Below are 23,136 nucleotides of genomic sequence, written 5' to 3'. Positions count from 1 at the left end.
AAGCAGGCGCAAGGCCTGCTTTTAACAAGATAAGTGGTGAATTAATTAAAATTAAAACATTTTTTCCACAGGTTTATTATTTTTAAATACTTTAAAGAAAGGTAAGTTTATTTTTAGCCCCGTTAGAAAATGTAATTAATTTTGTCAAATTTTAATTATTGTTTAAAATAGTTATTTCATGTAATTTATAGTTATTTTAAAAATGTGATTTTTAAAAACATTTATTTGAAGTTTTAGTGATTTTTGGGGCTTATAGTATTTATAGGTTTGACAGCTCTTCCTGTCAAACTTATGAATGAAGCATTCCCTGCTACCATTGGCTCTCCATGGCCCACGTGATCCCAGGGGACGCATCGAACTAACTGCGCGCCGGCAGTTGAAGGAGGCCCAGGATCGGAATCCCACGCGGGTCCACAGCTCAACGGCCGGCGCGCTAGGTAAGTGCAGGTCGGGGGCTTGTACCCGCCGGAAGCCCCCGACCTGAATTTCTGGGCCAGTATGTTTCAAGTTTTTTTTTACATGTTAGTGAGCCCCACAATTTGGCAACCCTTCTGTGCTAATTTCTGATGGGCATGTCAATGGGCCAAAGCCAAATACAGCTGTTGCACAAAATGTTTTGTATTAGTATGCAGCTATAGAAATAGTAAACGACATTCAATGATTCTCACAAACAGAAATCTAATGACCTCATGGGCCCCTGGGTTTCATAGTTCTCAGTTGTGGGATCCATTTTTAAGAATGTTGTTACTACCACAGTAACATTGAAGACCTTTGTTGCTGGACTGTTATCAGCAAATCTCTGGCGTATGTACCCCGGTGCCATTTTCAGCTGAAGTATGCGTGTAAATATTTCTGGTCATTTGTTGGATAAGTAAATATCCGAAGGGGTTTGAATTCCTTCCAGCATCAACTGCACTGCAATCACATGTTGTTTAGCAGTCCTATTATAAATCTCTGGCTAAAACATTCCCAGAGTCCTTGCTAGAAACAAGTTCTCAAAGTTATAACAACTAACAAAATGATCCAGCGTGAGTAGTGCACAGCAACTCAGTCAGCATCTGAAAGCGAAAGATGGGTTGGTGTGTCAGGTGTGACTCTTGAATAGAATAGTCAATAAAGAGTCCCACCTGAAGTATTCACCTTCCCTTTTCCTTTCAGATTGTCAGTCACCAACAACATCCTCTGTGACTGTGACCATGGTGCACTCTCCCTTTTTGTTCTCCTCAACCTCTTTGCAGCATTTGCTGTGATCAGCCACTCTATCCTGCTCCGCTGCTTCCTCTGTGGTCCAGCTCTGGGGGACTATCCTTTCTTTGTTCTGCTCCTTCCTTTCCCAGTGTAGCCAGAACCCCTCTGGCTTCTCCTCCCCACCAACATAATCACCTTGGGAGTACTCCAAGGTTGCACCCCTAGGCTGCCTTTTTTTCCTTGTTTAAAGGTGCCCTCCTCCTCCCCGGTTGCGTGCTCATTCTGATGCTGATGGTGCATGACCTTGATTTCCTGTTTGACATCGTGCTGGGCTATAAAATCTCCAATCGTGCACCAGGACTGCTTGCGTGCATCTCTGAAACATCACCCACCTCTACCCTAACCCGCATCCCTGCTGCCACCGATACCCTTATTCAGGCTTTTGTGACCTCCATGCTCAATTTCTCCAATGCCCTCCTTGCAAACCTCCCACACTTGACCTTACATATACTCCAACTCATCCAAAACTGCTGACCCCCCATCCTGCCTCCATTAAGTTCCACTCACCCACCACCACCACTGGCTTCACCCACTTCTACTCACTCACCACCCCAATGCATTGAATTTGAAGTCCTTTTCCTTGTTTACAAATCCCTCAACAGCCTTGTCCCATCTTATCTCTCTAACCTCCTGAAGCCCTATGTGCTATTGCAGCCCTTTGTTATTCCAGTTCTGGTCTCCTGTGCATTCACTTGTCCCTCTGCCCCACCATTGGATTCTGAGCATTTTATCCATCTTGTTGATTGTGGTAAACCACTGTTATTGTTGTTCACCGTTGTTGTTGTTGTTGCACACTGTTGTATCTATGCATGCCTCAGCTGGCTCCGCCCCTGGCTCCACCCACATGCCCAGGTATAAAGGTGACTGCTCTGCAGCCCCCTGCCTTCTTGGAAACCAGTCAACCACGAGAGGCATGCTCTGTTCTTTGTTAATAAAAGCCTTTAGTTACTCTCCTAACTCTCCGTCTTTTATGAGTAATTAATAGCGCATCATTGATCAACTTGCTTCCCTTTTGCAGCAGTTTCTCCTTTCAAATTTTTAACATTGGTGGTTTCTCTTATTTCAATGGTTATTTTCAACACTTTCCCACTTTTATTAGAATAATTGGCTGGGGCTTTCAGCTTCTGCACTCGTCAGACTATGATTTTCAATTCTTTCATTATAATGGGTGGAAAATTGCATGTTTTTTTTTTTAAGTATTGATTTTTTTCCTTCAGGGATGCTCTGGTCGGAGCCCTGATGCCAGCCAGCATGATTGCACCTGTGGAATGCACATCATCGTCTCCTGTACCACCAGCAGACTCGTCTGCAGCCACAAGCCCCGCTGGTGAGGGGGCTTCAGAAGTGGCGAGTGACGGGGAAGAGAGAGTGAGTCCAAATCCTTGGCAGGACCGGAGAGGGGAGGTGAGAATACCAATGCAAGTCTGACATGGCAGTTTGTTGCTGGATAGAATCCTCTAAATGAACATTTAAAAACAGATGTACAGCAAAACATTTGGGAACCTGGATGAGTTCAAAAATAAAGTAAAGGAGCACTTTATTTGGCATTGGGCCATAATCCTAAATGTTATAAAGGGCACTTACTGGTGTCCGTCGGTTAACCCTTTGTTGGCTTTCCCTCCCCTCCCCCTACCCCTAATAGCTTACCTTTTTGGACAGAGGCTGGAAAAGGACATTTTGCCAGAACTTGTCCATCCTAGAAATGGTGTGGCTTATCAGTTGCTTCCTCAAAAGCAGCAGAGACTTGTTCATCCCTTTTATTCACAGAATAGGACATTACAAAAACCAAGGACGGAATTTTCCGGGGTGTCAGCGGGCAGGATCGGTGGTGGGTCGGGTGGGAAAGTTTTTTTTTTTGGACTGTTGGTCGTCTCAACACGCCTTTCCCAATGTTTGATCTGTCAGCGCTGAGCAGACCCGACAGGCAGTGGCGGGCGACCCAATTAAACTCATTATAATGTACTGGACAGACCATTAACAAGCTTTGTAACTTTAACTTCATGGCCACGGGAACCACGCCGTTCGGGGACCACGCCTGTCAACCTTAGGTGGGAATTCAGGGGCCCTTGCTCCAGCTGATTACTTGACAGCTTCAAATGTACAGTAAAAGCTCCCACCTGACAGATCATCACTTTCCGCAGCCGCAAACTGTTTCTCAGTCCACTTTCCGCTCTCCATCCACTCTCACCTCATTGGAAGAACTCTCTCACCATTGACAGAATGCTTCTGTCATCTGTATTTCACCTGCCATCTGTTCCATCAACATGGGTGCCCTTCATACTCTCTCACCTTGGCCCTCAGAATGCGACCACGATCAGCCCCAACACCAGCAGCACCAACAACAACACCAACCTTCTCCGCAATCACCTGATGCTGCATAGGACAGAGGGCATCAGCACCCGAGCACATTACTGCCAGGGATGGCCTCACCATGGCCAGATTTACTTCACTTGACGCTGTACACCCTGGCTGCCACATGATGCGCCAGGTTGGCACCACCCCACACCAACACTGTAAAGCATCCCTACAATGTCCAAGCCATTCCTTTCACACTCGCCACCATTGGGGGGGGGGGGGGGGTTACTGCAATGTCTCACCATTCACTGCAACTCACTGAGCCACTTCCAAAGGTGCACACAAATCTGTCGAAGAACGCAGAGTGTTGAAAATAAAGGTTTCAATGTTTGACAGCACAGTAACTTTGAACATTGGATAAAACATCCAAGTGGCTACCCTTGTGTGTTGTTAGTTTGTATGAGTGCCCGAGGATGTGGGTGAGTGTGAGGGGGTGGCTAGTGAGATGGGGATGTGATAATGTTGATCGAGAGAGAGAGAGGAATGGGTGGAGGTGCAAGATAAGTTGGTGTGAGTAAGGACGTGCAGGAGCAGGGTAGGGAAGGCAGAGTGATGGGGATGTGATGAGAGGCACAGCAGGATGAGGTTGCGTGTGGCTTTGTACTAATGTTTCGTGATCTAATGAGATCATTGAAAGGTTTGCGCCACTGCACCCAGGACCCCCTGACCACATCCCTGCTTGTGACCTCCTCTGCAGTGTGCAACCAGGCTGTGTTGGGGAGGTCTGGGACATATGGAGGGTGTCATGAGAGAACCTGGGTGCAGCCCTGCACCTCTGTGCAGTGATTGTCAGTGTTTGCAGCACTTCAGTGCTGTTGAACACTGACCGCTCAAACATCAAAAGTAAGGTGGCCGTGGTCCCTTTAAGGAAACCGGCGGATGACACCATGAATGACGTCACTAGAGCCGCTTTCTCTAATTGGGCCGGGAAATGTGCTGAATGGGCTCAACAAGCCCTATCCACGTAAATTCAATTTCCAGAGTGGGATGGAGCCAGCAGCGGGGTCCCGACCCGCCACCGACATCGCCCACACCGGACCCAAGTTAGTGTAGTGGTTATGTTACTGAACGAGTAATTCAAAGGCCTGGACTAATGGGTCAGTGAAATTCAGTCATTGAGGACATCTCTGCTTGAACAATTGATTTAGACTGTCCTTCAGATTTGTTCCCTCTACTTGTATGTCCAATGCTCGACTGCTAGATCCAGTGGGCTGCTAAGATGTAATACCTTTTAACAATTTTCTGAGACTTTCAAGAACCAGATCTCTAAAAGATGTTTGTTCCTTTTTTTTTGTCTTGAAGGTTGCACCTTCGGAAGAAGCCGTAACGCCATCTGCAGTAACTCCCTCTACCTCAGCTACCTCTGCTCGTCCTTTCATTCCTGTAACTGATGATCCTGGAGCTGCCAGTATTATAGCAGAGACTATGACCAAAACAAAGGAGGTAATCCATGCAATAGCAATACAATTGAAATGATTTGCTAAGGAAGGCATGCTTTTTTTAAAATTCATTTATGGGATGTGGGTGTCGTTGGCAAGGCCAGCATTTATTGCCCATCCCTAATTGCCCTTGAGAAAGTGGTGGTGAGCTGCCTTCTTGAACCACTGCAGTCAGTGTGCTGAAGGTACTCCCACAGTGCTGTTAGGTAAGGAGTTCCATAATTTTGACCCAACGACGATGAAGGATCGGCGATATACTTCTAAGTCAGGATGGTGTGTGATTTAGAGGTGGTGGTGTTCCCATGCGCCTGCTGCCCTTGTCCTTCTAGATGGAAGAGGTCGCGGGTTTGGGAGGTTCTGCCGAAGAAGCCTTGGTGAGTTGCTGTAGTGCATCGTGTAGATGGTACATACTGCAGCCACGGTACGCCGGTGGCGGAGGGAGTGAATGTTTAAAGTGGTGGATGGGGTGCCAATCAAGCAGGCTGCTTTGTCCTGAAGCATGCTGGCGTGTCTTGTTGATCATGCCAGGTGGATAGTAAGTGGTAATAATGGATAAATGGTTTGGGTAAGAATCAACCTTTTTAAGGAGTTTAGTGGGAAATGGCTGCACTGATATTTTTCTCCAGGGCATAAGTGGTGGTTTCCGTGTTCTCTCCCTTACTCGAAAGCCACATCTATATTCTTCCACTGCTGTCCCCTGTATCTCTGGTCTCATGTAGCCAGGGGCCAAGAGAAGTTAAAATTGTTGGATGTTGTTAGACAAGTGGATCTTGCTGCCTGCCACTGAGGCTTTGCTAGAGGGAGGTCAAGGAAAGTGTGTGATGGCTGTGGATAGAGCATTTGAGCGCAACTTGAAATACTGACTGTCGATCAGACTTCCAAGTGTACATTGAAGCATATCTGCAGAATGGAGGACGCACTCTATAAATTTTAAAGGCAAATAAAAACATATTTTGAACATTTATCTGTTTAATATTTTAAATAAATGCACACAATCTTGATTTTATTTAAACTTTTGAGTTAAAATAATTCTTTTTCCTCAAAAAGGATTCAGAAAGTCAGGCTAAATCGTCGGGGCCAGAACCACAACATCTGGATGAATTCACAAGTCTCCTTGTACCAGACGACACTCGAGTAATGGTTGATTTGTTGAAGTTGGCCGTGTCGAGCCGTGCTGGTGAAAAAGGCAAAGATGTCTTGTCGGCTGTGCTATCAGCCATGGGTACTGCCTATCCACAGGTAAATACAAACACTTCAACACTACCAAACAAAGGCGTGGTTCAGTAACCTAGGAGGCAAAGCACTTCCTTTTCGACACGAGCTTTGAAATTGCTGTATGGGATATTAGCGTATGACTTTACTTCGCTGTTGTAGTGGAGGCATTAACCTGTTTAAAATAAGCGGGTGAATGCCTTTGTTAAAATAGTGGGCAATGTAAAGTCATAGAATTGCGTTAGGCATGCGTACGCTTAGCACACAGTAATTTCAAATTGACAGAGATTAAGAAGAGCCACATCCCACCTTTTGGGGAAGTAAAAATACCAGCTATACCTTATTTAACAGCAACTACCATGGATAGCCTATTATGTAATGTGTTGGAAGCAGTCATGAGGACATGTACATCATTTGACCTATCCAAACTTCTTGGCTGAAGGATAGGCGACAGAACTGAACTCTCTTTTATCTGATACAAGAGTCAAAATGGTGGGTGATTTTTCTTAAATTCTGCTCCGGCTTTTTTGCTGATTTTGTCCCTTTGCTTCAAACTTGAAACAACTCCTGATACGGTACAGTTCTGCGAGTGACAGCTGCCCTCCAGCATTTTGCCCAGTGACCATTCTATGTACCTTCATGGTGCTCCCCCTGACTGAGCGTTGACCAGGGATCAAGAATTGATCCAATGATCCTACTGGGGAGGCAGGGGCAGGATTGACGATCAATGACTCGCGATTTCATTATGACTTTGGAATGTAATAAATGTATGTTACTAAATCAAAACGGTGATCCCAACAAATTTAGAAGGAATATAGATTGTTGTAGTGGAAAAGATTAAGAAAAGAGGCGACATGAGGAAAAACCTTTTTACACAACGAATGGTTAGGATTTGAAATGCACTGTCTGATGGGGTGGTGGATACAGATTCAATAGCAGCCTTCGAAAGGGAATTGGATAAATACTTGAAGGAGAAAAAATAGCAGGGATAAGGGGAAGAGCGGTGGAGTGGGACTAACTGGATTGCTCTTCGAAAGAGCCGGCGCCGACTCGATGGGCTGAATGGTCTTCTGTGCTGTATATGATTCAAATTGGATATACAATGTCTAAAATTTCATGGGTAATGTAGAGTGGTTGACTGACACTAAACGTTATTTAATGATTACACATCTAAGCTATACCAGTAAATGGAGGATCAGTTAAAGATTAAAAATTACAAATTTAGTCAATCGGATATACTGTAACTTTGGCAAGATGAAAACAGCCTGCTATCGCTGTACTTGTGTCGTCATTTTTTTGGGCTTCATATAGAACTCATAATGGGATGAAATGGACTTGTTTTCAAATCCCTCCATGGCCTCGCCCCTTCCTATCTCTCTAAACTCCTTCAGCCCCACAACCCCCCCGAGATAGCTACGTTCCTCTAATTCTGCCCTCTTAATCATCCCTGCTTATAATCGCTCAACCTTCGGTGGCCGTGCCTTCTGTTGCCTAGGCCCTACGCTCTGGAATTCCCTGGCTAAACCTCTCCGCCTCGCTACCTCTTTCCTCCTTTAAGTCGTTCCTTAAAACCTACCTCTTTGACCAAGCTTTTGGTCACCTGCCCTAATTTATCCTTATGTGGCTTGGTGTCAAATTTTTTGTCTTATAATACTCCTGTGAAGCGCCTTGGGACGTTTTACTACGTTAAAGGCGCTATATAAATACACGTTGTTGTATCTTTTCTGTCTTGTTTATTGGAGCCTTTAAAAGATTTTTGATTTTGCCTTTTGATTTCCTAAAACTTCAAAAGTCAAACATTTGAGTATTTCATTTTGTTAACCTAAATTATGTCAGTGAAAATAAGAATGTATATTCTAAAACAAAAAGTTTTCAAACCCGGTTTCATTATCTATAATTATTGTATTGGGGTCATGTTTGCCTCAAGGCAAACTTTCATGACTTCTAATCCCCGATGGACTTCTCATTCATTCCAAACTTTATTATTAGTTCATGTCCTGTGTTTGTTTGTTCTTTTGATTTCACCATTTCCACTCTGCAGGTAGCTGACATGTTGTTGGAGCTGTGCGTGACTGAGTTAGAAGATGTGGCCTCAGATTCTCAAAGTGGGCGCCATTCCCCTCAGCCAGTGATAGTGGAAAGCAGTCACCCGTACACTGATGACACATCTACCAGTGGGACAGTGAAAATACCAGGTATCTACCTCGCGCAAGTGTGTTGGTGTCAAAAGGCACCGATGCAGTATGCTCGGTCGCTCATGTTCTTTGCCACCTTTTTGTATTTGGAATGAATAACTAATCTGTGGAAGGAAAGCTGAGATGTGCAAGCGGATAACTTTTTTGGGGGGGGTGGTTTTGGCTGTTTCTTAGGTGCTGAAGGTCTTCGAGTCGAGTTTGACCGGCAGTGTTCCACGGAGCGCCGTCACGACCCATTGACCATAATGGATGGTGCCAACAGGATAGTGTCTGTTCGATCAGGTAAGAACTTTTGTACAACCTAACTGTTTTCCCATGCATGTGATTCCAAGTATTGAATGTTTTTAATATGTAAGGCTGGAATGTTAAATTGATGGTATTTATAAAGCTGCTTTCCTTTTCCCATTTATCTAAATAAATGGGAAAAGGAATATACTTGAACTGCTTCCAGAATTCAGTGTACAAGAAGCTCATAACATTATTGGAAGTATCCAGGTCATGTACTTTCTGAAACAACCTGGAGCACTGTGCATTATAATTTTATTTGACCTTTCTAAGTAAAGGAACAGCTCCTGTTGATGGCAAATTGAAAAATGATTTAATGAATTCAGCTAAGGAATGCCAATCTCAAAGTGAGACAGAGCATAGATAAACTGGTCACTGAGCAGATTTTGTACAGAAAATCATTAATCTTGCACTGAATGAAATCTAGCTTATTGATTATGATTTTCTGTTAATTCATATGTTTCTCCCTTGCCCAGTCTTTTAAAGGTCATGGACCAGAAAAAGAAATGGTATTCTGACAAAGAGCCACTTGTTTCTATCTTACTTTCTCTCATGATCTTTTCGAATTTACTTCTATCTCCATAATATCGCCTGCCTCCACTCCTACCTCGGCCCATCTGCTGCTGAAACCCTCATCCATCCCTTTGACACCATTTATACCCTGGGGTAATTGTCACCCTAACCTGCCAGTCTGGTGGGAAACTAATGCGATCCGATAGGCTACCTGTTTTACACCCCATCTGATTTGAAGTCAATGGAAAGTAAAATGGGTGTCTGATTCAATCCAATAACAGTTTCCCGCCGCACTGATTAGATTAGAATTATTCCCCCCGCCCACCCGTTGCAGTAGCCATATTGGGGATGCTGATGCCTTTCGTATTTGGGGCAAATGCTCGTGACCTTTAATCCCTGCCGGACTTTTCTCACTCATTCTAACTTTTATTATTTGTTAATGTGTGTTTGTTAACCTTTTTATTTTAAACACTGTGGGCAATCTGCAGGCAGCTGACATGTTGGAACGGTATAGATTTAAGTTATTGGAATGCTCTCCAAGCTGGGCCGTCGTCCACTGCCCATTTTCTATTCCTCACCATGTTCCACTTACCCATCGCCCTGCCCTCGCTGACTCCCGGTCCTACAATGCCTCAAATTTAAAATTCTTATCCACATGTTTAAGTTGCCTCATGGCCTAGCCACTCCCTATCTCTGTAACCTCTTTCCCCTCCTTGCTTTGCTGTACCATTAGCGGCCGTGCCTTTAGCCACCTAGGCCCCATGTTCTAGAATTTCCACCCTAAATGCCTCCACATCCCTCTCCTTTTAAGATCTTCCTTAAAACCCCCTTCATTGACCAACCTTTTGGTCACCCTTCCAATACCTCGTTCTTTAGTTCAGCATCTGTATTTTTGGTTATAGCTCTGTGAAGCCCCTTTGATACTTTTGTACATTAAAGGTGCTATATAAATGCAAGTTGTTATTCTCTCTTCCCCTACAATGCTCATTCCCTCTCTCTTTGCCCCCTTCATTTCTCTCTCTCGCATGCATTAATTTTTGGCAGATTACGATCCAATTAATTGTTTTACTGCTGAGTTGCATGCAGCAGGCTCTGCTTACTTCGATGGTGTGGTGCATTCAGGCTAATTTTACATTAAATAAATGTGAAGAAATAAACAAATTTAACTGACGACCGGTGCATTTCAGAATCATAGTTAAGTAAAACCATAATCCATGTGGCTCATTTCAAAACCGTTCTTGTTCACAGAAACAACGATTGCAGCTAATAGGATACAGCAGTGTTTTGATTTTTGCCTCTTAATCATGTTTTGTTAAAATTCCCCCCAGAGTTACCATCAAAACCTGACGAATGGATCATTCTGTAATTTGTACTTTTCCTACCTCGAGCTCACTCTTCAGCAATTTAGGATTTTAGAGTGACACACATTATATTCTGCTGTGCTGTAATACACAGATTTATACCTTCAGGGAATTTTGTAAATGGGAGAGAGAAAAAGTAGGCCAGAGTGCAGTATAAATGTTTGGAGGAATAAAAATGCAACCTCAAAGATCTGTGGCAGCAGATTTAAAAATAAACTTGGCGATTTGTTATCACTTCAGTCCACTCAGAAATGGTCTTTCCACTGGCTCCATAATTTTTTGTGCAAAATTGTGACACTCTAGGCAGCAAATCACACAGTACGCACAGAAAGCTGCGGGGTGTCGTGGTGCGACAGATTATGTGCCGTACTTGGTTTAGTTATGCAATTATACCTTGGCTGTCACAGGTCGAGAGTGGTCTGACTGGTCCAGTGAGCTGAGAATTCCGGGTGATGAGCTGAAGTGGAAGTTTACCAGTGATGGTTCTGTGAATGGCTGGGGGTGGCGATTTACAGTGTATCCCATAATGCCTGCTGCAGGTAACGTATGCTTGTGTATTTTTGTATTATAAAGTGCACCGATAAGGAAGCCAAGCAGCACTGGCAGTGAGACTGTTCCCATTTTTTTGCTCCACATTAGAGAGTCATAGAGTCATAGAGAGTCATAGAGTTTTACAGCACAGAAAGAGGCCCTTCGGCCCATCGTGTCTGCGCCGCCCATCCATCCCTGTCCAGTCTAATCCCATTTTCCAGCATTTGGTCCATAGCCTTGTATGCAATGGCATTTCAAGTGCTCATCCAAATGCTTCTTGAATGTTGTGAGGGTTCCTGCCTCCACCACCCTTTCAGGCATTGAGTTCCACATTCCAACCACCCTCTGGGTGAAAAAGTTCCTCCTCAAATCCCCTCTAAATCTCCTGCCCCTTACCCTGAATCTATGCCCCCTTGTTATTGACCCCCCCACTAAGGGGAAAAGTTCCTCTTTATCTACCCTATCTATGCCCCTCATTATTTTGTACACCTCAATCAGGTCCCCCCTCAGCCTTCTCTGCTCCAAGGAAAACAACTCCAGCCTGTCCAGCCTCTCTTCATAGCTGAGGCGCTCCATCCCAGGTAACATCCTGGTGAATCTTCTCTGCACCCTCTCCAAAGCAATCACATCCTTCCTATAGTGAGGCGACCAGAACTGCACACAGTACTCCAGCTGTGGCCTCACCAGCGTTTTGTACAGCTCTATCATAACCTCCCTGCTCTTATATTCTATGCCTCGGCTAATGAAGGCAAGTATCCCATATGCCTTTTTAACCACCTTATCTACCTGCTCCGCTGCCTTCAGGGATCTATGTACATGTACACCAAGGTCCCTCTGACCCTCTGTACTTCCTAGGGTCCTACCACTCATTGTGTATGCCCTTGCCTTATTTGTCCGTCCAAAATGCATCACCTCGCACTTTTCAGGGTTAAATTCCATTTGCCACTTTTCCGCCCATCTGACCAACCCGTTTATATCGTCCTGTAGCCGGAGGCTTTCCTCCTCGCAATTTACCACCCCACCAATTTTCGTGTCATCTGCGAACTTACTGATCATACCTTTTACATTCTCATCCAAATCATTTATGTAGATCACAAACAATAAGGGACCCAGCACCGATCCCTGAGGTACCCCACTGGACACAGGCTTCCAGTCACAAAAGCAACCTTCGACCATCACCCTCTGCCTCCTGCCACATTGCAGAGTGCTTTTACAGGAATTGAAAGCCAGTGGTACATTTTGAGAGATCCAAATGTTGCAGTACAGGTAGACTATCCTTTATCCGAAAACCTTGGGACCAGCCGTGTTTCGGATTTCGGAAAATTTCGGATTTCAGAAGGTATTACGGGGCAGCACCCCGTAAGCCACCGCATTAATATTTCTGCAGCGAACCTTATGAATACCTGTATTCACACTGAGTGGGATAAATAAAGACTATAAATACTGTAGTATTACAGGGATAAATACTCTAGTACAGTTTATTTATAAGGAAAACATTCAGTAAAACTTCAAACATATACAGGTACAAACTAAGCTAAATACCTGTACATATACATGCAGTAAAGGTACATTACATCTGGCTTGAGGATCTTGGAGAAGAGGGTACATCAGTGTTGTCATCGTCGTCATCAGGTTGGAGTCGGACATCTGAAGGTGGGCCAGGAACAGGATTCTCAAGTGATGAAGCAGCACTACGACAGACGGCCTTTTTAAAGATTTCTTCCAGTGTCATGTGTCTCATTAACATTGGTTTCTGTCTAAGCAGTCTCTCCTTAATTGAGTAAACTTGCATAATCTCTTGCTCACTGATAAATGCACGTTGTTCAAGGCCAGCAATTAACTGATCACACATTGTCACCATATCGTCTATGGGGATTTTTTCACCTGTGTTCACAATGTCATCATCATCATCAGTACTGCCCTCATGCTTGTCTTTATTTAACACCATTTCAGTAATTTCCCCATCACTCAACGAATGCACAACAGGTGCATCATTGTCAATGTTCAGCACTTCTTCAATGTCAGCTTCCTCTAACTTATTTACACTTTCGGATGATAAACCTTTGGCGTAAGTAAGGAGGTTTGATATCATCATCTTCTCCTGACTGACAGGAAATCCTTCAAAATCTTCATCTGCAGGTCCATCTTTATGAAACATCGTTGAAGGCCAAAGTCTGTGCCAAGCATTTATTAATGTTGGTTTGTCAACATCGTTCCAAGCATTAGCAACTGCGTAAATGGCATTCTTAACATTGAACTTGTAGGGGGGGCATCTATTACCTGGTTTATGGTAACATACCTGGCCAGCAGCCTTTTTGCCTGCTCCACTGTAAACCAATTTTAACAGCGGTTCCGAATCGCTACCCCACCTTTCAGTTCTGACTGGAGGACTTACAATTAATGATGTTAAAGCGGACAATTGGTTTGGATATGAGCAAAGTCAAAATTTATTAAACTAAAGAACCATAATCAAATATAAACTGTACCACACGAACACAGTAAATGCAGTAAAAGTATATAACAAGGGGGTACAGATGGCAAAAACGAGGGATACAATGGCTACAATGTTATTTAAACAATCTTAGCAATTCCCTTAAATCACCACCCCAAACTCCTTGCTAGGTTGTCTTGTTGAGGAGTCAGAACATTCTGCTCACCTGTGGTCCAGCGAAGTAAAAAAGAGGGCAGATAGCTTCTCAGTAGCTATCTTTATACCTGTGTGCTGCTGCCGTTCTGTCTGGAAAAATTCCCGCCTAAAGTTCCAGTACACAAACAAAAGGACTGTGATTGATTGGTTGCTGAATTGCTTGTTTAAACATAGCCAGCCATAATCGGCCTTGGGACAAGTGGGCAACTCCTGACCTCCCTGGTTTGATTGACAGGTCTTTCATGCTCCTGCCGTTCTGTCTGGCCAGTACACAAAAAAAGGACTGTGATTGGCTGCTGAATCATAGCCAGCCATAATCGGCCTTGGGTCAAGTGGGCAACTCCTGGCCTCCCTGGTTTGATTGACAGGTCTTTCATGCTCCTGCCGTTCTGTCTGGCCAGTACACAAAAAAAGGACTGTGATTGGTTGCTGAATCATAGCCAGCCATAACAACCTGTCTCTGTGGCCTCGGGTCAAGTGGGCAACTCCTGACCTCCCTGGTTTGATTGACAGGTCTTTCACACAAACACATTACAAGCTGTAAACCTCTGTGTTTGACCGGGCTCAAAAGCACAAGTTTTAATCAAGATATTCTTCTCAATGTGTGTGAATACTTCCACGAATTTCCTCGATTCCGTTGTAGTCCAGCTCAGCCCAGCTCAGCAGTCTTTTGTGGTTCTGAGCATGCTTTAAAACATTGATCTGACCCAGAGGCAATTCAAAACACATAAATCTTCATCCACGATGTGGACCAATGTTTCTTTTGTTTTCAGGGGAATTTTGCGAAACTCCTACAAACTCTTTCAGGAAGCTTTGGATTCCTATGCCTCTGTTGATTGCATCAAGCATAGAGTTCAAAAAAATGTCTTTATACTTGCTCTTCATGGAGCGTAAAATTCCTTGGTCACAAGGCTGTATTAAAGATGTCACATTAGGGGGAAAGTTAATGGCGAAAACATAACTTTTCACAAGAAGTTCAGGAGGGGGATGTGCGGAGCAGTTGTCCAGGAACAATAACATTTTGCAGATTTCTTCCAGTCCAACTTGCCTGCAATGAGCTCGTGTCGCTGGTACGAAGTGGTTATTGAACCAGTGAGAAAATATTCCTCTGGTTACCCATGCTTTCTTGCTCGCATAATAATGCACAGGTAAATTGCATACACCTTTCAAACATCTTGGATGTTGCCTTTTTCCAATCACTACCAACTTTAACTTGTGTGTGCCTGCAGCATTGGCACACCCAAGAACAGTCAGCCTGTCCTTAAAACCTGCTGGTGCACTCTCATCAGCCGTTGCTAATGTTTTTCTAGGAACGTAGCACCAGAACAGAGCTGTTTCATCAGCATTGTAAATTTGTTCAGGACCGAGGTTTTCATCAGATATTATTTTTGCAAATTCGTCTATGTAATTTTCAGCTGCTTCATGATCAGCAGAAGCTTTTTTGCCACAGATTTTCAGATATTTTATACCATGACGCTTCTTAAATTTATGCAGCCAACCTTCTGAATATTCACACTCAACTTCAATGTCCAGTTCTTCATGGTATATTCTAGCTTGTTTCATGACCATCAAACCAGTCAGTGGCACACGTTCACCTCTGCGTTGTCGAATCCACTCAATCAGCACACGGTCAAGATCTTCATTTTTTGCTCTATGCAATGTTTTCCTACTTTTCATTAGTTTATGGTCATCACTGTCAGTGTAAAACTTCAACAACTTGTCTTTCTGTTTCTTTAAGTCATATATGGTGGTAGTTCCCACACCATATTCTTCAGTAAGACGTCGCACAGACACACCACGATCAAGCTTCTGCAATAACTCCACTTTCTGCGATATCGATAATGAGAGATGTTTCCTTCTCTGCTTCTCACTGTTACCCATAGGGGTATCTGCAGCTCTTTTTAGCATTTTCACAAATCGTAAAAAAACAACAAATATCAAAGAGAGCAGCAGGCGCACGTGTGACAGCGCTGAGACACAACTGACGCCTCACACCTGCGTGGGTCAAGCATCGGCCGCGTCGGGTCATGTTTTGCACCACTCAGGTCATGTCGTGCGCACGACTTACGCTCCACGAGAAAATTTCGGTTTTCGGAAGTGCGGAAAAAGGATAGTCTACCTGTATATGAATTGAATACTGTCTTTTATTTTTCTTAAGATCTGTATGAAAACTGCTGTGATTAGATGCCTGTTTTGTCCTCCACGTCTGTGGATTTTTATATTGTTTAGTTTTCTGCAGAACTATTACCCACTACTGTTGTGATTACTATCCATAGAGGTTCTTTTAGTGACTGACTACCTATCAAAGTTCAGCATTGGGTGTCTTTAAATTCTTTCAGCACTGAACCTACTGTGCAACATTTCAATAATTTCCTTTTTTTACTCCCTTTCTTGCTTGATGTACCATCCTTTAGTTAAAAAAAGTAGACGAGGAATGCACTACCTCTCGGTCGAAGCACAAGAAGAAAGATCAGAGCAGTCTGGGGGAGTAGTCCATTTGTCAGATCATTGATTTTTCTTTTTTTTCTTTTTAATCCTCCCTCCCATTTGTGAATTACTAAATGTTTGTTCCTAATGTCATAGTTGAGATCAGGAGCCTTCTGTCTCTTTGTTTCATCACTCCATGAATCCATGATGAGAAATTTCTTCTCTCAGGGTGGTGAACCTCTAGAATTCTCTACCACAGAAGGCTGTGGAGGCCAAGTCACTGAATATATTTAAGAAGGCGATAGATAGATTTCTAGACACAAGGCATCAAGGGATATGGGGAGAGAGCGGGAATATGGTATTGAGATAGAGGATCAGCCATGATCATATTGAATGGCGGAGCAGGCTCGAAGGGCCGAATGACCTTCTCCTATTTTTCTATGTTCTATGTTTCTAATCCTATTAATCTGGTACAGCTTTCTTAATATGGACTTGTTTAATCATATAAGAGTAATGGAAATGGATTTCTGTAAATTTGTAATATAACATTTTTCCTAAGAATAAACATCTTTGGTTTTGATTTGTCAAGTATTGTGATTTATTTTTTTGCTGTAATCATACAATTAACTTTTTAATATTTGAACCAGGTCCTAAAGATCTACTGTCAGATCGTTGCATTTTGTCATGCCCTTCAATGGATTTAGTTACCTGCCTGTTGGATTTCCGATTAAGCTTTGCATCAAACAGAAGTATTGTGCCCCGTTTAGCTGCCTCCTTGGCAGCTTGTGCTCAGCTAAGTGCGCTTGGTAGGTATTAAGAGGTGAAGAAGTACAGAAACTGTTCCTTCATCGGTCATTATGAAGTCTGTGACGTATTAACAATCTTTTTGCTTTATATGAAAGCTGCCAGTCACAGGATGTGGGCCTTGCAGAGACTGCGTAAACTTTTGACCACCGAGTTTGGTCAGACTATAAATATCAATAGGCTTCTTGGTGACAGTGATGGGGAGTCACGATCTCTGGTATGTTGACAACCCATTTAAGAATGTATATTAAATAATATTTGCTCATTGCTGGCTTTTATTAAAAAAAAACTATCTCGTATAGTTTGCTCATTTTGAGAGTTTTTTTCCTTTTAGAGCTTTACTGGGACTGCTCTGGCCGCATTAGTCAAAGGTCTTCCAGAAGCTTTACAGCGTCAGTATGAATATGAAGATCCTATAGTAAGAGGGGGAAAGCAGCTCCTTCACAGCCCATTCTTCAAGGTAATCATTTTTGTTTCTGTGTATGTCGTTAAACACTTGCAATTGGAGAAGTTGGAAGTTTAGATTTAAGCGTAAATATTTTCCTAACCTTTTCACACACGAGCTCCTCCAATGGCCTGGTAGAGAAAAGCACAACCAGAAGGCCTTGAGCTTGTCTCTTGGCCTGTGCTGAGTTAGCTGGTCTCAGCTTGTAGCACTGGGAGCAATGTTCCCTCTAATGTTTAGTTCTGGTGCGCGGTCCCTTTAAATTTGCTGCGCATGCGCGGTATCTTATCCAGCGGAACAGCTGGTGAGCAGCCTGCGCGGGATCTCCCGATCGATGCACGCCTGCGCAGCTTAGGGGAAACGTGGACTGGGAGGTGTTGCAAATAGCCTCAGCACCCCTAGGCTAGGGAGGAAGAAAATCGAGCTAGAGTTTCCACTCCTGATTGCTATCCATTATCTTCAGCTTGAAAGCAGACCTGTGGAATGACGTGCCTGCTGTTTAATGAAGTAGTATTATAGAGAAAGCATGATTTCAGTGCTACAAGATTCCTGCTGCAAAAATTGTCACACTTTTTGATACAAACTGAAAATTATTAAAATGCAATTTAAGTGATCAGGTATATATTCTTAACAGTGGGATTTGCATTCTTTTAGCCACAATGGCCTAGAAATTCAGTGGGCTGCGCCACCAGTTAGCGCCCAAAGAGGGCACTCAGTGGCTTTAGCGCCACTGGCCACACCTCCCGCGATATTTAGCGGGGCGCTAATGGCGGCGTTAGCCTGTAGCGCTGCGCCGCCACCGATGACGTCATTGGTGTGCGCAGCGCCCCGCTCCCGCCCCGATCACCATATTTGGTCGCGCCCGCCTCTTTAACGCCGGTCGCAAATCGCGACCGGTTCACAGGGCCTACCTGTGGCGGTAGTGGCGCAAGTTAAGGTGGAGGTGCGGGGCGGCCGCCTGCCAGCACCTCCGTCTCCGGCCTCCTAAACCCCCCCCCCCCCCCCCCCCCCCCCGCGGCATTGCCGGCTGTTTCCCGAGAGCCCGGCACTTCTCCTTGGTGCCGGGCTCATTTGCCGGCACTCGCGAGCGGGGATCGCGCTGTTGCAGGCACCTCCCCCTTAACAGTGGGAGGAAGGCCTGCAGTACCGCAGCGTGCCGTGCCGCAGCGTGTGGCGCTGTGGCCCTTAGCGCAGCGATATTCAGGGTGAGCACCCCAAGCGGGGCGCGGGGAGCCTCGAGTAGCGGCCCGCTTCCGTTTGGGGCGCAGAAACTGAATATCGGGATGGCGCAAGTGGCTCCGCTCGCAGCGGTAATTCCGGCGAGCTTGGCGCCCCAAACGGCGCCCAACTGAATTTCTAGGCCAATGTGTGATCTACTCTTTTTGAATAGAGCACCTATGATAGCAGATGTTGGCGTGCAATTACTGTTTTTCTTTCCCCTTTTTAAAAATGGCCCTCTCCCAGGTTCTTCTCTTAAATGTGCCCAAATTATGACCAAACGAGTGGGCAAGCTCCCTGTTCTGCACTAATTCTGCTCTGTAACCCTCTACTTGGTGATTTTTGAGAGTGCAACAATCTAATTTCCCCCTTTTGATTCTTTCTTGCTGTGGGGCAGCCTCTCTTTTCCCCCCGCCCCCTTCCTGCTATGGCATACAGCCTTGAATCTCACCACTGGCAGTCGAACTGTTTACAGTGTGAGGTTATCCCAATAGTATTAGCAGGGCTGACCAGAGTGGTAGATTTTGAGGAGGTTGGTATCAAATTGTGAACCCATAAAGGAGCAAGGGTTTGCGAAACGTATTTTCATGAAGAGGGTGCTGCTTTTTAACAAGTCAGAAGTATCTTCTATTGGTGAAGTAGACGGAAACCAATTATTGTTAGTTTAATGCCCACCAGGTCACCAGCTTAATTCCTTCACTAGACATTCCTATGGGTTTACAGGAACTATTTAGATTTGGGGTTAGTACTTCAAGAGACAATTAATTGTCCAGCAATACTGCATTTACACACACAAGTTATTTGCACAAAAGTAAAGAGTTGAGTTTTATTTACATGGGACTGTAATCTTGTCCAGAGTGTTGGGTACTAATGAACATTTAAAAAAAAAAATAAACAGTTGAAATTTAACATTCTACCATCTCCACACTTTGCCCTAGGGACCTCCCCGGGTCAATTTAATCCACTCTTAAGAACAAATTAGAAAGAACTTGCACTTGTAAAGCACCTTTATGACCTCAGGACCTCCCAACGCACTTTATAGCCAATAATGTACTTTTGAAGTGTAGTCACTGTTTAATGTAGGAATGTGGCAGCCAATTTGCGCACAGCAAGGTCCCACAAACAGCAATGTGATGGTGACCAGATAATCTCTCTGTGATGTTGGCTAAATATTGGTCAGGACCCAAATTGTGATCAGTTATCATTTGATTGATGTTTCCTTAATGGAAATAAATTGTACAAAGAAATCTTGCCGCAGAATTACTTCTGTTAAGATACTTTTAGTACACAAACTGTGAAAATATTATTTCATATACTACAGGAAACTTTGTGCTATCCGGCACCCACGGGACCGAGCTGCTGCCGTTGCCTCAAAACTTCCGGATAGACCAGCGTCAATGTTATCAGATAGGAGCTTTTCATCTCCGTATCTGACAACAAAGACTGTTGCTTAGCAACAGCTTGTCAACACTCGGCCCGTGGCTTGGAAGCGTCTCTGAAGCTGTTGCTAAGATACAGAGACACCTTCCAGAGCCTGCCGTATCTGACCACAAACACTGTTGCTCAGCAACAGCTTGTAAACACTCGGCCCAGTAGCTTGGAAGCGTCTCTGAAGCTGTTGCTAAGCTACAAAGACGCTTTCCAGAGCCTGCCTGTGAAAAGAATGCTAGGAGAAGAAAAAAAACCTAACCAAAGCGGCTGCTGATTTCTGCCGTTAGATCGAAGCTGCCGGACATTCAACCTCCGGATAGCACAAAGTTTCCTGTACTTTCCTCCCCATCATTGACTCCTTGACGCTACAGATGCATTCGCACCCGAACGACCAGATTCAGGAAAAGCTTCTTTCCCAGGGCTGTCATCCTACTGAACTCCACAAATAAACTCTAAAGCCTGCACATCTGCCAATGCACTTTATAATGTTTATGTTAATGTATTACAAGCCAAATGAATGTTGAATGTTTAAATGTCTTAATCTAAATGTACACTCTCGGGAGCCGCAAGCCTACATTTCGTTGTACTGCACTTGTGCACTAACAATGACAATAAAGTTGATTATTATGAGTGTAATTCTGTGGGTGGATGGAGCTCTCCGACACCTTGCTCCAGTGCCCGTTCTTAGTGTGTCATTTCAAGAGCGACCTTTTGGCAGATTATTTGACTGGAAAACAGCTCAGCTGAGCACAAACCTTTCCTCACCTGATGTCCACTTTTTTGTCTGAAGACAGAATTATAGAGAAACCTTTACTTAAGCAGTTCTTTATGTTTTGCAGGTTTTAGTCGCTCTGGCATGTGACTTAGAGCTCGATACTCTGCCTTGTTGTGCTGAGACGCACAAGTGGGCTTGGTTTAGAAGGTACTGCACGGCCTTGAGAGTTGCTGTGGCTCTAGATAAGAGAACACCATTGCCACGGCAGTTTCCTGATGAGGTAATAAATATTAAGAATGCTTACGTAGCCCCAGCCTTGCCTATTGCTAGTCAACACTCAAACATGTGTTATTTTCCAAACCGTAGACCTACCTATGAAATTAGGTACAATGTTAACTATCTGTGCACTCTTGAACTAACTTGTTGCCTTCAAATCTCAAAAACTCTGCTGATTTGTAGTACATCCTTGATTTCCTCAAGTTAGATTAAATTTCCAACCATTGACCGGGTGGAAAATCTAGCCCAAATACTTAGTTCTGATCAAAAATTTGCATATTTCCTCACCCAATAATCTGTCCACCTTTGGTTGTTACAATGATGAGTAGTGTTAAAAGAAAATGGCATTGGGCCGTATTTTCCGATCGGAGGCTTCCCGCATGCAGAGGCCTCCGATCAAGAAAAAAATCTACGGACTTACCTGAGGTCCGGACACTTCCGCTCCTGGGCCTCTCCCAACTCGAAATGTGCAGGACCCACGTATCCCAGAGGTGCATGCAGTTCACAGGTGTCTCTGGGATCATGTGGGCCATGGGGAGCCAATCAAAGAAGGGAATCTTCCTTCATACACTTGACAGATAGACCTGTCAAATATATGAATGGAGATCACCCCAAAAACACTGTAAAACATTAAATAATTTTTTTAAATCAAAGTTTTAAAATTAGTTGAAATTACATTTAAACAAAAATTTAAATTTTTTGAAAAAAATGTTTTTTACGGGGCTAAAAATAAACTTATTTTAAATGATAAATGAGTGAATTTTTGTTTTTTACTTTTTTCAAATCTTATTCTGGTAAAAGCCAGCCTTACGCCTGCTTTTACCAGGCGTAAGATTTCTAAGGGTTTTCTGCGGGCAGAGGTTCTACAGAAAGCGGAACTATCCGCCCGCAGCGGCCCTTCTCCAGGGCAGGTGGAGGATCTGTCAAGAGCATTCTTGACAGAGCGGAAATGCCGGTTTTCAGTGCATGCGCTTTGCGCGCTTGAAACCGGCATTTTCAATGTCCCTACGGGTGTGTACACAGCTCCGTTCACACCCGTAGGCATCTGAATATCCGGCCCAATATGTTGTTTTTCCTCTGAACAGGATTTATTACAGATGAGGAAGGCTATTTGGCCCATCCTAATTCATCCATCCAGAAAGACCCTCGTGGAAATTTTATATTAACATAATTTGCAGGTTATAGCAAATAGCACCATCAGTAGCTGATTCTTTCGTTGTGGGTTTTATTGGGTAGATATGGAGTCATATCGTAAGGATGGAACTTGTTTTTTCAGTTATACAGAAATCTTCTAATAAGTTTGTTAATTGCATAAATGAATCATAATTAACAAGTTGAATTCTATGATATTTGTAGACCATTGCATCCATATTTCATAGTGGATTTGTAAATTTTTAGTTGTTGATGTAAGCATGGGAATGTTCCTGCTGATGATGGTACTCTACCACTATACAAAATAAAAATGTTTAATAAACTTTACAATCTTTAACTTTTAATATTATTTGGCTAGTCAAACCTTATTCTTAATTATTTTGGTTTCTAGCTGCCTCTAGACTGTTTTGGGTATACATCAACTGAAGTAGAAAATTGGAAACGGTTTAGAACATAATTTCACATTCCTATATTTTCTGGTACAGGTGGCAAAAAAAATCCGTGAACTAATGATCGATCATGAAAATATGAATGTTCTTCATGAAAGCCATGACGTGTTTAGAAGAGAGCAAGATGAACAACTTGTCCAGTGGATAAACAGGTACTAAGCCTATAGCGTCGCTATTTCAATACATGTAAAAAATACTCTGATAGTGTCACTAAATTTTATTGTGACTGTGTATAAATGCCATATTTATTAATCTGATTTTATAAACAATTTTAAAGGACTGTTTTTCTGATTTTTATGTTCCTACTTTCTTTGGCATGATCTCAAAAATAGTAATGAGCAGCTTGACGCATGATAGCACTTTTACTGCAATTATTTTCCCCCCTCCATATAGTGAAATCTAACAATGTCAATGCATAGCTTAATGCTTTTTC

The 23,136-nt window shown here is 43.6% G+C and overlaps 1 protein-coding gene across 5 annotated transcripts in view; it reads left to right on the top strand.

The window, feature by feature from the left end:
• The window catches only part of herc2 (HECT and RLD domain containing E3 ubiquitin protein ligase 2), a 233,973-nt gene that overhangs the window by 176,689 nt on the left and 34,148 nt on the right, over positions 1-23,136 (top strand). For all 5 annotated transcript variants that reach the window (XM_085999555.1, XM_085999557.1, XM_085999558.1 and 2 more), the window contains exons 68-78: positions 2,466-2,652; positions 4,906-5,046; positions 6,090-6,281; positions 8,296-8,449; positions 8,624-8,731; positions 11,016-11,147; positions 16,861-17,019; positions 17,116-17,234; positions 17,352-17,477; positions 20,951-21,106; positions 22,740-22,855. In XM_085999555.1, coding sequence (XP_085855681.1) covers positions 2,466-2,652; positions 4,906-5,046; positions 6,090-6,281; positions 8,296-8,449; positions 8,624-8,731; positions 11,016-11,147; positions 16,861-17,019; positions 17,116-17,234; positions 17,352-17,477; positions 20,951-21,106; positions 22,740-22,855 — 1,590 coding nt within the window. The remainder of the gene's footprint in view (positions 1-2,465; positions 2,653-4,905; positions 5,047-6,089; positions 6,282-8,295; positions 8,450-8,623; positions 8,732-11,015; positions 11,148-16,860; positions 17,020-17,115; positions 17,235-17,351; positions 17,478-20,950; positions 21,107-22,739; positions 22,856-23,136) is intronic.

This window comes from Somniosus microcephalus, chromosome 10 (genome assembly GCF_052327205.1).
Source record: "Somniosus microcephalus isolate GS21.2 chromosome 10, FLI_Smic_1.0, whole genome shotgun sequence".
Taxonomy (NCBI): Eukaryota; Metazoa; Chordata; class Chondrichthyes; order Squaliformes; family Somniosidae; genus Somniosus; species Somniosus microcephalus.
The sequence above is the reverse complement of the archived record's forward strand: the minus strand, read 5'-3'. Positions and strand labels throughout refer to the sequence as shown.